The following is a 13,568-nucleotide window of genomic DNA, read 5'->3' as shown; positions in this document are numbered from 1 at the left end:
CTCCCTGCAAACTGATTTCTCAGATCTTTGTCACGCGTAGTCAATTTGACCCTTTTTTTATAGACCGATTATAATCTCCTATAAGTACGTTTGGTCTCGGTATTTATAGCAACAGATGCTAAGGATAACATCTTTGAGGGCCTTTGAATGAAATTTGGAGCAAACTGTGTCCAGTCCCCGAGCACAGTAACCTGTACTGTGAATGCTTTTCCATTTACCTGGTAGTTTTAAGCCAAAGTCAGTAGGTTAAAGGAAATGACAAAACCATGTGCACAGGCGTTGGGGGCCATCCCTGCTACCGGCTTGGAAACATAATTGATGGAGGACTAGAGCTGGGAAACTGCCTCTTCGGTTCCCACCTGCCAGTTCCCATCTGGGGATATTCTGACCTCCTAAATGTCATTACATGAGTCGGAGCATAATTACCAACATATTGCTTTATTTCTTGGTGGTAGTAAATTAAGGCTTTTAAGAGAGTCATACAGAATGCAGTGATCTGAACATTAGAACTTAAAAACACAAACAAAAGAGAAAAAAGAAACCCGAGCACTCAATTTAGCATAGCCGGGAAGGTAGCAAAACTTTATAACAGTTAAAATCGCTAATGAGGCCTTTTGCTCGGTGAGTACAACTTTGCTGAATCCCATTTGCTTCCTTTACAGATTCAAACTCCTGGGGCTCCCTGGGAAAAGTGTCAGATGAAGCTACTCCCAGGAAAGAGTGAGAAATGAGCGAGGGCAGGTTGCTGGCTCATGGGAGCAGGACCAGGCAAAAGTGGATGGCATGATCAGGAGCCATTTCAAGTGCCTGCCAACTAATGGCTGTCTGAATAGGGCTGCAGGAATACTTGGGCTCAGTAGGCTTGGTCTGGCCCTCAAGGTGGGGAAATAGATGGGAGGGGAGCAGAATGAGGGGGCCCTTATAACCAGTGGGCACCAAAAAGGGCAGCAGAGACCTCTCCCGACCCCTTCCTACTGCCTTGGGAGCATTGGGGGTCTCTGGGGCCCCTTGCCCGTTTTCTCCTCCCACTGAGTCATCATGAGTACACATGGTCGATTTTGTTTGAGATTCAATCTGGACATGAAGCTTTATCAATTATTTGCCACTGGGCCTGGAAGAGGGGGTAAGGAGAAAGGGAGAGGTGGTAGCTATTTGGGGCTCTCTAAAGACAGGAAGTTGCGACAGTCTCACATGGGATCATCGGGCTTTCTTTTTCTGGTCATAGCTGGAGTCTCCAGAGGGAATCCCAGGGCCCAAGGGGCTTCAAAATGGAGAAACTGCAGTCCAAGACCCACCCGGAGTTTTTTCTCAAACGGGGCCCAGTTTGTGTTGGGTGAGCTGTGGCATCAGGTCTCCCCGCCACAAACTGTGAACATCTCTGAACTGCATCCCCCTTCTGAATGTACTCTTTTTTTCCTCTTACCATAAGGGTTTGGATTAGTGATGCTAATCGTGAAATTTGGAGCCTCAAAGCTACTGTTTCATAGGCAAATCTCACAGGCCAGATACCTCCGCCACTATACAAGAAGCCGTTATAGCACTGGAGCCTACAAAATGATCCAGTTGTCAATTATTGCCAAGACCTGTCTGGACTCACTTGCTCAGATGTGAGATCCAGAGACAGGGTGCGTGGCTAGGCAGCGGGGAGAGGAAATGTGATGGGGGGTAGTGGGGTGGGGTGCCAGCAAGGGGCCCAGAGGAAGAGCAGATTCAGGGAGGCGGTGGTTCTGGGCTTACACGTATCGGGTGATAGTTGCAGGAAGTAGGAGGGTGCAATTTTCCTGGGCTAATTGATATTGAAGCGAATGGGCCCGGCATGTGGCCCGCCTCTCCACAAAGGGCAACTGGAATGGTTTCTCCAGCACTCAGGCATGTATGCCGGCCCCGGAGAACAGTCGGTCAGGAACAGGGAAAGCCAAATCATTTCCAGATTTGTGGGTGGAGCAGAATGCACATGCGGGAGCAGGTAAAGGGCGTGGCAGCATGCATAGTGGTAGATGTTGGGAATGTGAGGTGATTGGGTCTTGGTGGGGAAAGGGACGGATGCTGGAGAGTAAATCCCCAGTGAATAGGGCAGTCCAAATGGTCCATACACAGCTGGTAGGCAGATGTGCCCCCGGCACTAGACTTGGACTGAGAAAGCAAAGTCGAGGGGACCGAACTGTTCGTTTGGGCATCACTTGCTCACTCACATCAGACTGCGAGGATTTTTTTTCTTCCTCCCAGCACAGGCTCGTAGACAATCTTGGAGTACTTTTCCATTTTGTATTGAGGATTGGCTGGGAAAGCTCAATTCAGCTTCCTCCAGGAGCTCATCCTTCCCAACAGAAATGGGGGAGCATCAGCAGAGTGAATGCTGCTCCAGGTACTTATCGGGGAGGCCAGCTCAGGGAGGGACAAAGTAGCTAAGAGAGATGCTACTGAATGAATGCGGTAAAGGGGATGGGAAGCGGGCCTTGACCCTCGAGACAAAGACCGGGGACTATGGAGATGGACGTGGTTTGTTTCGGGTGACAGGACGCGGCCACAGGAAGTCTTCTCTGCCTCAGTTTCCTGACCTGTAAAAAGGGAAAAATCCTTGTTCACAAGGCAGTCTAGGTATAATTCATTAAAAACAAGTTGGCACAGCACAGACTCTGGAAACATAGAAAGCGCTGCAGACTTCTGTTTGCAAAGAGCTTGTCTGTCCCTGGGGCTGAGGGGTGGTGCTTCCTTTGAGCAGCTCCAGCCCCTGCGTCTAGCACCGTCTGCTCAGGGCGGATCGATCCGTGACGAAGGAGCCAACTGGAATAGCGTTGGTCCAGAGGCGGGTGGGGCTGGGCAGGGTCCTAAGGGAATTCCTAGCATTTCAACGGGCCAGAGGAAGCACTCCTTCTAAGTGAAGGGATGCTGTCTGAATCTTCCCAACCGAGCCATCGGGTGATTATTAAAATCGAAATATTGGTTAGATTTCTTTTCTTCCCCCCTCCCCACCCCCTTCAACCTCCCACGGACCAGATCAAAGAACGGAAAGATGGCGGTTTCCTAAGGGCCATCCGGGAAACCGTGCCTGCTGCCCGCAGGAGGTTGGTGTGCTTATATAGGTTGTCTTAAGACATGGGCTTTTCATCCCCGTGCCAGAGGGCCAGGGTCCAAGGCCGTCCCCTCAGAAGAAGGCGGGGTTGGTGTGCTCGATGATGCAGCGCCTGCAGTGGCGTTTGACAAAGCGCAGGGCCTCCACCGACACGTCGCAGTCCTGCACGTTGAGCATCTGCAGGTCGAAGCAGTTGGCAGCCACGATCTGCAGGCCTTGGCCCGTGATGCTCTCGCAGGACTTGAGGCTCAGACGCTTGAGGTTGAAGCAGTTCAGGGCCAGACACTCCAGGCCGGTGTCTGAGACCAGGGGGCACTTGCCGATGTCCAGGGACTTGAGTCTCGTGCAATTTTTGGCCAGGTACTCCAGCCCGTGGTCTGTGATGCCCTCGCAGCCCCGGGCGTTGAGGTAACGCAGCTTGCCGCAGTACTTGGCGACGTAGCGGACGCCCACGTCCGTGACGCGGCCGCAGTGGGCGATGCTGAGGTACCGCAGGTGCGACTCGAGCTTGGCGATCTCCCGCAGGCCGAAGTCGCTGACGAAGCGGCAGTCGCTGACGCTCAGCTCCTTGATGGAGGCGCAGTAGATCATCAGGTAGCGGAGGCCCTCGTCGGTGAGGCGGACGCAGCGGCGCAAGTACAGGTGGGTGAGCTGGGTGCAGTGGGCGGCGATGGTGTGCAGCCCCTCGTCCTCCAGGACGAAGCAGTCCGTCATATCCAGGTAGCGGATGGAGATCTGTTTGCCGTGCAAGGGGGACAGCTTGATGGAGGCTTCGCGGGTCAGGCTGATGCAGGTCACTTTGGAGCACCCTGGGGGCGAGCAAAGAGGAAGAGTTGACTCCGTCTGTCAGCGGGGCTTAAATTCCCCTCTGCTCCCGGAATTCACGTGCATAGCTCTTTTCGCCGTCGCTCCCCCTACCTGCAATTCTTTTCAGCGTCTGCCTCCCCTGCTTGACGGTAGGCTCCTCGAGGGCAGGGATTATGCTTACTTATTCTGTCGTAGTCTCCCAAGCACTTGGTACAGTGCTCTGCACACAGCGAATGCTCAATAAATACCATCGATCGACGGTATCGCTACTGATGGAGCTGCGTGCGGACCACTGTACCGAGTGCCGGGGAACGCACGACAGAGGTAGAAGGCTTGATCCGTGCCCTCAAGGATTCTCTAATCTAGCAAGGGAGGTAAGCACAGTTAACGTTCAGACAGGAGGAAGGGGAGAAGAACAGAGTAGGTAGGTGAGTAAATGCTCAAATACTCGAGTATGTAAGTAGGCAGGTAGTGGTGGGTTGTGAGTACCCAAATGCAGAGTTGGTGCCAGAAAGCTGAAGCTGTGATTGAGGGGAAGAGAAATTAACCAGGGAAGTCCTCCTGGAGGAGGCACCATTCAGAAGCGCTGTGAAGATGAGTCTAAAATTATTTGAATAAAGGATTTGAAGGGTCAGGTCTTCTAGGCCAGGGGAAGAGCGTAAAGGCTGCGGAGGCAGGAGATGTGAGAACAAGGCACAGTGAGTAGATTAGCTTGAGGGGAAAGAAGAGGGAGGTTGGGATGTGGGAGAAGAGTGGATGAGTAGGAGGGAGAGAGCTGATTGAGTGTCTTAAAGTCCAAGGTCAGGAATTCCTTCTTGATGTGGGGAGAGATGAATTAAGAAGCTAGGTAAACTCACAGCTTCCTCCCAGACGACTACTATCTAATGTCAGCAAAATTGCCATTATTTCACATACACAGAAGTGAGGCCCCATTCTCTTATTAACTCCCCTTCTCCCTCTCCCTTCCGCATCGCCTATGCACTTGGATCTGTACCCTTTAAGCACTTGATATTCACCCCACCCTCATCCCCTAGCACTTACGTACAAACCCATGATTTATTTTAATGTCTTTCCCCATCTTGGCTGTAAACTCCTGGGGAGGCACGTTCCCCGCCCAGAACTCTGTTGCATTTTACTTTCCCAAGGACTTACTTTAGTGCTCTGAACACAGTAAACACTCAGTAAGTATCATTGATAGATTGAGAGTTGGGACTGGGCTGGAATTAGCTTTAGTTTTTCGGTCATATCGGCATGGGAGTTTGGGACAGGGCATACAGAGTCGGAGATTCAATCTAAAACTACACCGAATAGGCACCTAATAATATGCTTTTCTGATATGCAGAATTGAGGAATCGGAGTCTTTACCTGAACCCAGCTACCATGGGTCCCTATGTGGGACTTTCTTGCACGTGTTTTCCAGATGGGAAATTCAGGACAAGAAAGCCTAAATGCAGTTTTCTTGAATATGTACTCACTGTAAGGGTGCCTTGCTCTCCTCCATTTGCTAGTAATGGTACTACTCACGATAAATAGTGTTTATCTGTTTACCTGTAAATAATGTTTATTTAGCATCTACTAGGGGTGGTGCATGTACTTATAGGAGAGTAAAAATCTTGAATAGTTCTGTAATTAGTGCCCACTGAGTGATATTAGATGATATTGCCTTGTCCCTTTTCTGGTTGCTGTCCTTTACCTCAGTACCACAGGTGACTCCTTTGCCCCAGATAGCAGAATAGTGAAGGAAACAACTCACCCAGCTGTTCTCTGTGGCTGGAGAAAAAAAAAAATCTCAATTTCACCATTATCTAACTACTTCAAAGACTCCCAGAACCAGAAAAGGCCTCATCGATCCATCAATTGTATTTTTGAGCACTTATTGTGTGCACAGCATTGTAAACAAGTACTTGGGAAAGTACAATAGAGTACAGTTTTTTACAGTACAGCACAGCCATGAGAAGCAGCATGGCTCAGTAGAAAGAACACAGGCTTAGGAGTCAGAGGTCATGGGTTCTAATCCTGGCCCTGCCACCTGTCAGCTGTGTGACTTTGGCCAAGTCACTTAACTTCTCGGTGCCTCAGTTACCTCACCTGTAAAATGGTGATTAAGACTGTGAGCCCCACGTGGGACAATCTGATTACCCTCTATCTACCCCAGTGCTTAGAACAGTTTTATTATTATTATGGTATTTGTTCAGCGCTTACTATGTGTCAAACACTGTTCTAAGCTCTGGGGTAGATAAAAGTTAATTAGGGTTGGACACAGTCCCTGTCCCACAAGGGTCTCCGAGTTGACAGATGGGATCCCTTCCCCCAAGGAGCTTGTGATCCTCAGGGCAGCATTATGATTCTGTGCTCCTATCTAGAGGCATTTGATTGCCCAACATAAGGCAAGTCACTGAAAACCAAAGTCCCCAGGAAGCAGAACACAGATGGTCTCTCAGAAATTGGCTTAAAACTTCCCTAGTTTTCACCTACACATCTTTACCCTATTCCTCAACCCTGCTTTCTTGCCTTATTTATACCCACCTGACTGGGCCACTGCCTTGCCCACCTGGGCCTATCAGGTGCTCTTTTATGTGCTAGGCCAGGCTCACTACCTCCACCCGCATGCAAACTTAACACGTGCAGGGCAATGACTTTGTTATTCTGTGGTAGGTTCTGGGCAGCCCCCAGGAGAAAGTTAAAACCAAATTAATCTCCCAAGACTAGCCAGTTGAAGACCTCCTATGCACCTCAGGGTCAAAGAGCAGAGGGGAGGAAGTTAACCCCAAATTCAAGAATTATGGGTTTCTTTGCTGTCGGCTGCCAACTCTGGTGTTTGTGCAATAGTATCTTCTCCTTTTGCTTTGAATCTTGGGCTGGTGCTCCTTCAGAAATGGATCACTAGAGCTCTGCGGCCTGGATCTGGGTCAGAGGCAGAGCTCAGCGAGAAAACCTTCTTCCCAGCGATGTAGGAGTCTTGGCCTCTAAGATTTGTACACTGGAGTTTATTTGCTTTTTTGTATGGGTGTGAGTTCAAGAAAATGCTATTGCACTCACCCCAGGAAGCATAAAATATTATTGCTAGACTTGGCAATGATTAGAATTAGAAGCAACATGGCTTAGTGAGAAGAGCACAGCCCTGGGAGTCTAAGGATATGGGTTCTAATCTTGACTCTGCCAATTTCCTGCTGTGTGACCTTGGGCAAGTCACTTAACTTGTGCTTCAGTTTCCTCAACTGTAAAATGAGGACTAAATACCGGATCTTCTCCTTCTTGAATTATCAGTCCCATGCCAGACAGGGACTGTGTCCAACCTGATGAACTTACATCTGCCCCAGCATACATAGTAAGCTCTAAAACGATTCCATTAAAAATATGCCATACTTGAAATCAGAGTAGTTATGAACTGAATCAATTCCCCAGTCCTGCCAAACCTGCCTTTGAAAAGGGCCACTTCAGGAGGTGAGAACACTGCCTTTTGAACCAGAGGACCTGGAAATCTGGGGGTCGTGATAGTAGGGGGAGGCCCTGGTTCCATGCTCCCACTATCTCCATCCAGCCCAAGTGGGAGTAGAAGAACCTCCATATGTTTGGAGGAACAAAAAAAAAAATAAAATGGTGAGATGCTTGCAAAATGGAACAGTGACGTGTCCTTCCAGAATCCTCGAAAGGGACTCTCTGTAACATCTATTTTCCTCCTCTGTCAAGCCAATGGCTTCTCCCCAATCCCGATTAACTGAACATTCAGTCCTTGGACAAAGAAACAGTTGCTCTGGCCCTGACATGAAGCCAGCAGGAATAAATACTGTTTAGACTGGGCAAGAATCACAGTAAAAGGAATTACTTGTCATTGTTCTAGGTGGAAAAAAAAAACCCCATGTGTGGGTGAATTATTTCCAAGGAGGGGGCAGACAGAGGGAGCTGGCTGGCTTCTTTTAGCTCAGGGTTCGTCAACCCCAGGCTCTGTTTATTTGCCTGTCACTTGGGTTTGAGTGCAAGCTCTCTCTTGACTACACATCACACGCCTTAAAGCCCCTCCACATCCTCAAGGTATCAGCCTCTCAAGTGTTCATCCCTGACTGGAATGGATGAGATAAAAAAACCAGCTGTGCTAGTCCTGCAGGATCAGCCTCTGGCGCCTGAGTGTTGGCTGGGGTTTCATCTCCAGTGTGAGGGGCTTTCAAACGCATTACTGACTCTGGTGAGCTGTCTCGTCGTTTGAAACCAATGTGTCTGACTTATGGACCAGCTAAGGAGTTCAGGGTCTCCCACCTTGGACTATACAAATGAGTATTTAGCCCATGCAGATAGGTGGAATTAACCAAGTGGGTGAGTTTTGAGGAGAAACATGTTTAACATGATGAATGTACCTGAAACCCTGAAATGGCAAAATGATCAGGAGTTGGGCTGGGCTGGGCTGTGTGCAGAGTCTTCTGTGAAGGGCATGGGGAGGGGGGAGGTGCAGAGCTACAGCTATGTGCTTTAGAAACACGTTCTTGGTGGCGGAGGGGTCAGGACAGTATCCTGCTGGGGACCGGGCACTGAGTTAATGCAGAGTTACAGGCTGGATTGGCTGCCATTCAGTTAATCAATGTTATTTACTGAGCAGTACCGTGTGCAGAGCACAGTACTAAGCACTTTACCATGGCTATCCCCTGCCCGCATTGATCCTGACCAAGCCTCCTTGACAGATTCAGAAATAACTTCGAGAATTAATGAGGGGACTAGCTAATTTTGGAAAGAATCCCCCCCCCCCCAAAGGTCAAATTTATAACAAATTTTAAACTCGAAGTGGTCACCTTAGGGAATGGGTCTGTTGTTTTGTTGTGATGTACTCTCTCATGTGCTCCGCACACAGTACGTGCTCAAGAAATACAATTGACTGACTAACCGACTTCAGAATGTCGGTGGCAAGGAATGTCTTGGTTATATTGTTGTGTTGTACTCTCCCAAGTGCTTAGTACAGTGCCCTGCACATAGTAAGTGCTCAATAAATATGATTGATTGACAGGCTCTGGAATATTATGGATGGTGATGTGATGACAGTGGCTTGATGAAAGGGGAGTTCTAGCTTTTGATATCCCAGGATTTCCACACTCACAGCCCATGGTATTCTTGTCAGTTTACTTTTTCAGCCCATATTTACTCAAGTATCTCTCCTTCCATTCTCTCTATTTTACCTTAAATCGGGAGAGTACAATACAGTAGAGTTAGTAGTCACATTGCCCGCACACGTGGAGCTTGCACTTCCAAAGAGGAGATATTTATTAAAATAAATTGCAGAAATGTATAAAAAGTGCTTTGGGGCTGGGGCTTGGGTGAATATCAGTTGTTTAAGGGGTACAGATCCAAGTGCTCGGACAATACAGAGGGAAAGGGGAGTAAGGGAAATGAGGGCTGGATAAGAAGGCCTGTCGGAAATAATTTCACGTTGGTTTCCCCTTGTTAGAATACAAATTCCATTAGGCTGTGATATCTACAAGCTTTGAAACCCTGTCCCAAGTGCTCTGCACCCAGAAGGGACTCAATTGATTTCTCCGTTTGGACTATCCAATGCGAGAGGGGTCTACCAACTCTGTTGTATCCGTACTCTCCCAAGCGCTCAGTCCAGTGCTCTTGACAGAGTAAGCACTCAATAAATACTCTTGATTGATTGGGAAGGCTCCCAGTTGCAGAGCTGCTCCATCAAATGGGAATTTCTACGGAGCTAACTGTGACTAGGCAGATGACGGGCCTCTCGTCCCTCAGTCTCGGTTGGACTCACCTGATACATCCAGGTGCTCCAGGTTAGGGCACAGGGACACCACATCAAACACCGCCTCGTTGGAGATGTTGTAACAGCCCGACACCTCTAGCCTCCTCAGTTCGGGGCAGCACTGGGCAATGGTATAGAGTCCTCGATCCGTGAGCCGCCTGCAGCCACTAACCGTCACCGTCTCCAACATGAGACATACATTGGGCGTGTCCTGACACAGCCTCCGGGTGAGCACGCGGAGTGCCCGGTCCACGTTGATGGTCTCGCCTGTCAGGCGGATAGTCCTCCAGAGCCGGGGGTCCCAGGCCAGGTTGTACCAGCGGCGGCATACCCGGGCACACCGGCACAGCTGGTTGGTGGGCAGGAAGGAGAAGATGTGGACCACGGCGTGGTCCGGGAGCCGGTCGACGTTGGCCTGCTCCTTCTGGTGTCTGGACGCTAGTCGGATGAGAGGGTGGGTCAGGCGCGTGGGAGGGGGCGAATGGACCATGGCCACGGTCTCCCCGGTGACCGAGGACGAGGAGGTCGACGACCCTCTTCCATTCTGGAACCCGTGCAAATTCTGAGGACATATTAGTGCTGGGCTAGGCGTGCTGAGCGTGCGCATGCTCAGGTCGGAGTCTGAAAAAGCAAACAGAACAGCAGGGAGGTTACCGAGCGGCAGTGACGATTCAGCAGTGGGAGACTGAGGGTTGAGAGGCTCTGTAGTAGTCCCAGATGCTAGGGATGGAAAAGACTCCCTGGAGTCAGAGGTGGAAACGCAGAGAAAACAGGTGATCTCAGAGTCCAGTACTTATTCGACTTATTGCCCTAGAGTCTGTATGTCTTTTTTTTCTTTTTTGGCATTCGTTAAGCACTTAGTAAATGCCAAGCCCCGGGGTAGTAGGTAGAACACAGTACCGGCCCCACACAGGGCTCTCGGTCTAAGGGGCAGGGAGAACAGGCATGAGGCAGAGCCGTATTTAGAACCCAAGTCCATGCTCTTTCCATGAGGTTATGCCACTTCCCCTGTGGAACGTCTTAAGACACTGTGTTTCCATGTAAGGAAACACTGATATTAGCCTACTAGCATATGGGATGAATACCATTATCAATAAATCAGTGATGTTTATTGAGTGTTTTCTATGTGCAGAGTACAGTACTAAGTGCTTGGGAGAGTATAGTAGAACAGAGTTGGTAGACACGTTCGCTGTGCACAATGAGCATACAGTCTAGTCATTCACTGGAAAAATTCCAGTAGCAGCAAATAGTAATGATAGTAATGACTGTGGAATTTCTTAGGCACCTATGTGTCAAGTACAGTTCGGAGCACTGTGGTAAATGCAAGATAATCTCTCCCACAGGTAGAAGGGAAAACGGATATTGAATTCCCATTTTGCCATGTACGGTGCTCTGCACACAGTAAATGCTCAATCAATACCATCAATTGACTATAATAATAATAATAGTGGTATTTGTTAAGCGCTTACTATGTGCCAAGCAGTGTTCTAAGCACTTACTGATGAGCCACAGAGTTGTGATTTGCTCGAGGTCACGCCACAGGTATCAGGCGGAGTCGCAAGTAGAGCCCAGGTCCGCTGACTCTCAGGCAAGTTTTCTTTCCACTAAGCAGTGCTGCTTCTCTAAAGGATAAAAGCATCTATAAAATGCATCCCTTGTCAAGGTAAATGAGAGCTATGGGCCCTGAGCAGCAGGGTTTGTCCTTAAGGAGAAGCAGCATGGCCTAGGAGCATAGGCCTGGGAGTATGTGGGTTCTAATCCCGGTTCCACCACTTGTCTGCTGTGTGATCTTGGGCAAGTCACTTAACTTCTCTGGGCCTCAATTCCCTAATCTGTAAAATGGGGATTAAGATTGTGAGCCCCATGTGGGACAGGGACTCGATTTGCCGTTTGCCTCGATTTAGCAGGGTGAATGATGGTATCACCACCCACAGTACACTCTTCGCCTTGCTACTCTTGCGATTGCTTCCCCGAGAGATAAGCACTTAGTACAGTGCTCTGTAAGCGCTCAGTAAATACCACTGATTAGCATGACTAATGCAATACGATTTGATGAAGGTGACCAAAAAGGCGATGGAGGCAGTCAATCAGTAAGACAGTCAAGCAGCATGGCCTAGTGGAGAGAGCACAGGCCTGGGATTCCGAAGGTCTTGAGTACTAATCTGGGCTCCGCCACTTGTCTGCTGTGGACCTTGACTTATCTGGGCCTCAGTTTCCTCGGCTGTAAAATGGGAATTAAGACTGTGAATCCTTTGTGGGACAGGGACTGTGTCCAATCTGACTAACTTGTATCTATCCCAGCACTTAGGACAGTGCCTGGCACATAGTAAATGCTTAACAAATGTGATTATTATTAGTAGTAGTATTTATTGAGTGCTTACTGTGTACAGAGCACTGTACTAAGCACTTGGGCAAGTACAGTATAGCAATAAACAGAAACATACCCTGCCCTCAGAGTGCTTATAGTCTAGAGGGGATGCTTACCCTTGCTCCACACTGGGAGCCTCCCAGTCCCACCATTAAAATGAAGAGTTCAGCCAATGTGTTGAACACTCAGATCTTTACTCCCCAGTTGAACGTCTGCTTCTTATTTTCAGAAAGATGTCCTATGTTTTCAACCTTATTTTCTGTTTTCATCAACCCCATTTCACTTATGGGGTAAAAAGGAATGCAAACCAAATTCATAAACCTACACCAGGCGAGGAAAAAAAAAACCACCCATCCGCCAAGATGGCCGCTCAAGCGTCAAACAGAAAGACTTGCGATGAAGAGTAGAGGAATTTAGGAGTTAAAAAAAAGAAATAGACTTTTCCTATAACTCTGAGTAGGAGACAGTAGAGGTAAGCCAACATTTTTGTACAACTCAGGAAGTCATTTTTGCCAAATATCAATGTTACGTTCTTGCATTTTTCAGGAATTGAGTTTAGCAGTAACTAGTTACTACACAAAATAAAAAAGTAGACAGAATAGCTCACGATCTAAATAATGGAGGGTAGAGGGTGAAGACAAGAAAGAACCTTGGTTTCTTGTCCACTTCTTTCCCCAATTCACTATGGACAAGAAGAGAGTAAAATTTATGAAACAGTAAAGTAAATTCTCTCTCCTTGTCACATGAATATTGTGGAAGGGTTGTGGGTAAAATTCTGGGGGAGCGAAGAGTTACTAGGAGATACTGTACATATGATGGAAAATCATTTCTGAACAGTGTAATAAAATACTAGCCTGCTCACCAGATTCTTAAGGAAACAATATTGTTTTGGTTGCTGTCAAGAAGGTCAACTCAGTTTAGAGAGAGTTCCACATGTGTGAGGGAATGTTGTTGAGAAGCAGAGTTTGTTATAACACTTGAGGGAGAAAGGACGTGATGTGGACTGCCTCAGATCCTGTCCTAACACTGGATGGCTCCACCTTTTGAGGAAAAATGCGTGGTTTGCTACTTATGAGCTGTTTGAGAGGCGAAGTGTTAGAGCCAAAATACGCAGGATCATGTCCAAAAATTTCCTTATCAATACAACAGAATGGTGCAGGACACCGTTACTGAACCTAAGTCACTTCCAAAATAGAAATTCTATAAATCCTACCATGAATGAGAATATTTGATAATGATAATATGAATTCAGGTTCAATTCAGTTATGGGAAAGGAAAATAATAACTCTGGGAATCCTGACTGTATTACCATTAAATCATCAAGGAACTGATAAAGGATTTGTAGGCTGAGGAGGCTGGAGGGTTCCAGAATTGCACTTCTCCTCATATTCCCACGTTCCCCATTTCTAACGTTTTTCCTTGAAAACAGTTCAAGGTGAAGATTTTTTTTTTAATTGCATTTTCCAGGATAGCTATTACTCATCTTATCTGAGCTTTCAGCTGTGGTTCCTCTGACCAATCAGGGGCCCCGGTTGATTGTGCATTGGATGTGCAGTCTTAGTGGAAAGAGAATGGGTTTGGGG

General features: G+C 48.0%; 1 protein-coding gene across 4 annotated transcripts in view; it reads right to left on the bottom strand.

Moving 5' to 3' along the window:
* Nucleotides 1-419: 419 nt before the first annotated feature.
* FBXL7 (F-box and leucine rich repeat protein 7) overlaps nt 420-13,568 on the bottom strand; it is a 471,040-nt gene continuing 457,891 nt past the window's right edge. For all 4 annotated transcript variants that reach the window (XM_029053850.2, XM_029053852.2, XM_029053851.2 and 1 more), the window contains 2 exons: nt 9,627-10,238; nt 420-3,882 (listed from right to left, as the gene is read on the bottom strand). In XM_029053850.2, the coding sequence (XP_028909683.1) occupies nt 3,146-3,882; nt 9,627-10,238 (1,349 nt within the window). In that variant the 3' untranslated portion in view covers nt 420-3,145. The remainder of the gene's footprint in view (nt 3,883-9,626; nt 10,239-13,568) is intronic.

This window comes from Ornithorhynchus anatinus, chromosome X3 (genome assembly GCF_004115215.2).
Source record: "Ornithorhynchus anatinus isolate Pmale09 chromosome X3, mOrnAna1.pri.v4, whole genome shotgun sequence".
Classification (NCBI taxonomy): Eukaryota; Metazoa; Chordata; class Mammalia; order Monotremata; family Ornithorhynchidae; genus Ornithorhynchus; species Ornithorhynchus anatinus.
This window is presented reverse-complemented; position numbering and strand designations above follow the sequence as displayed.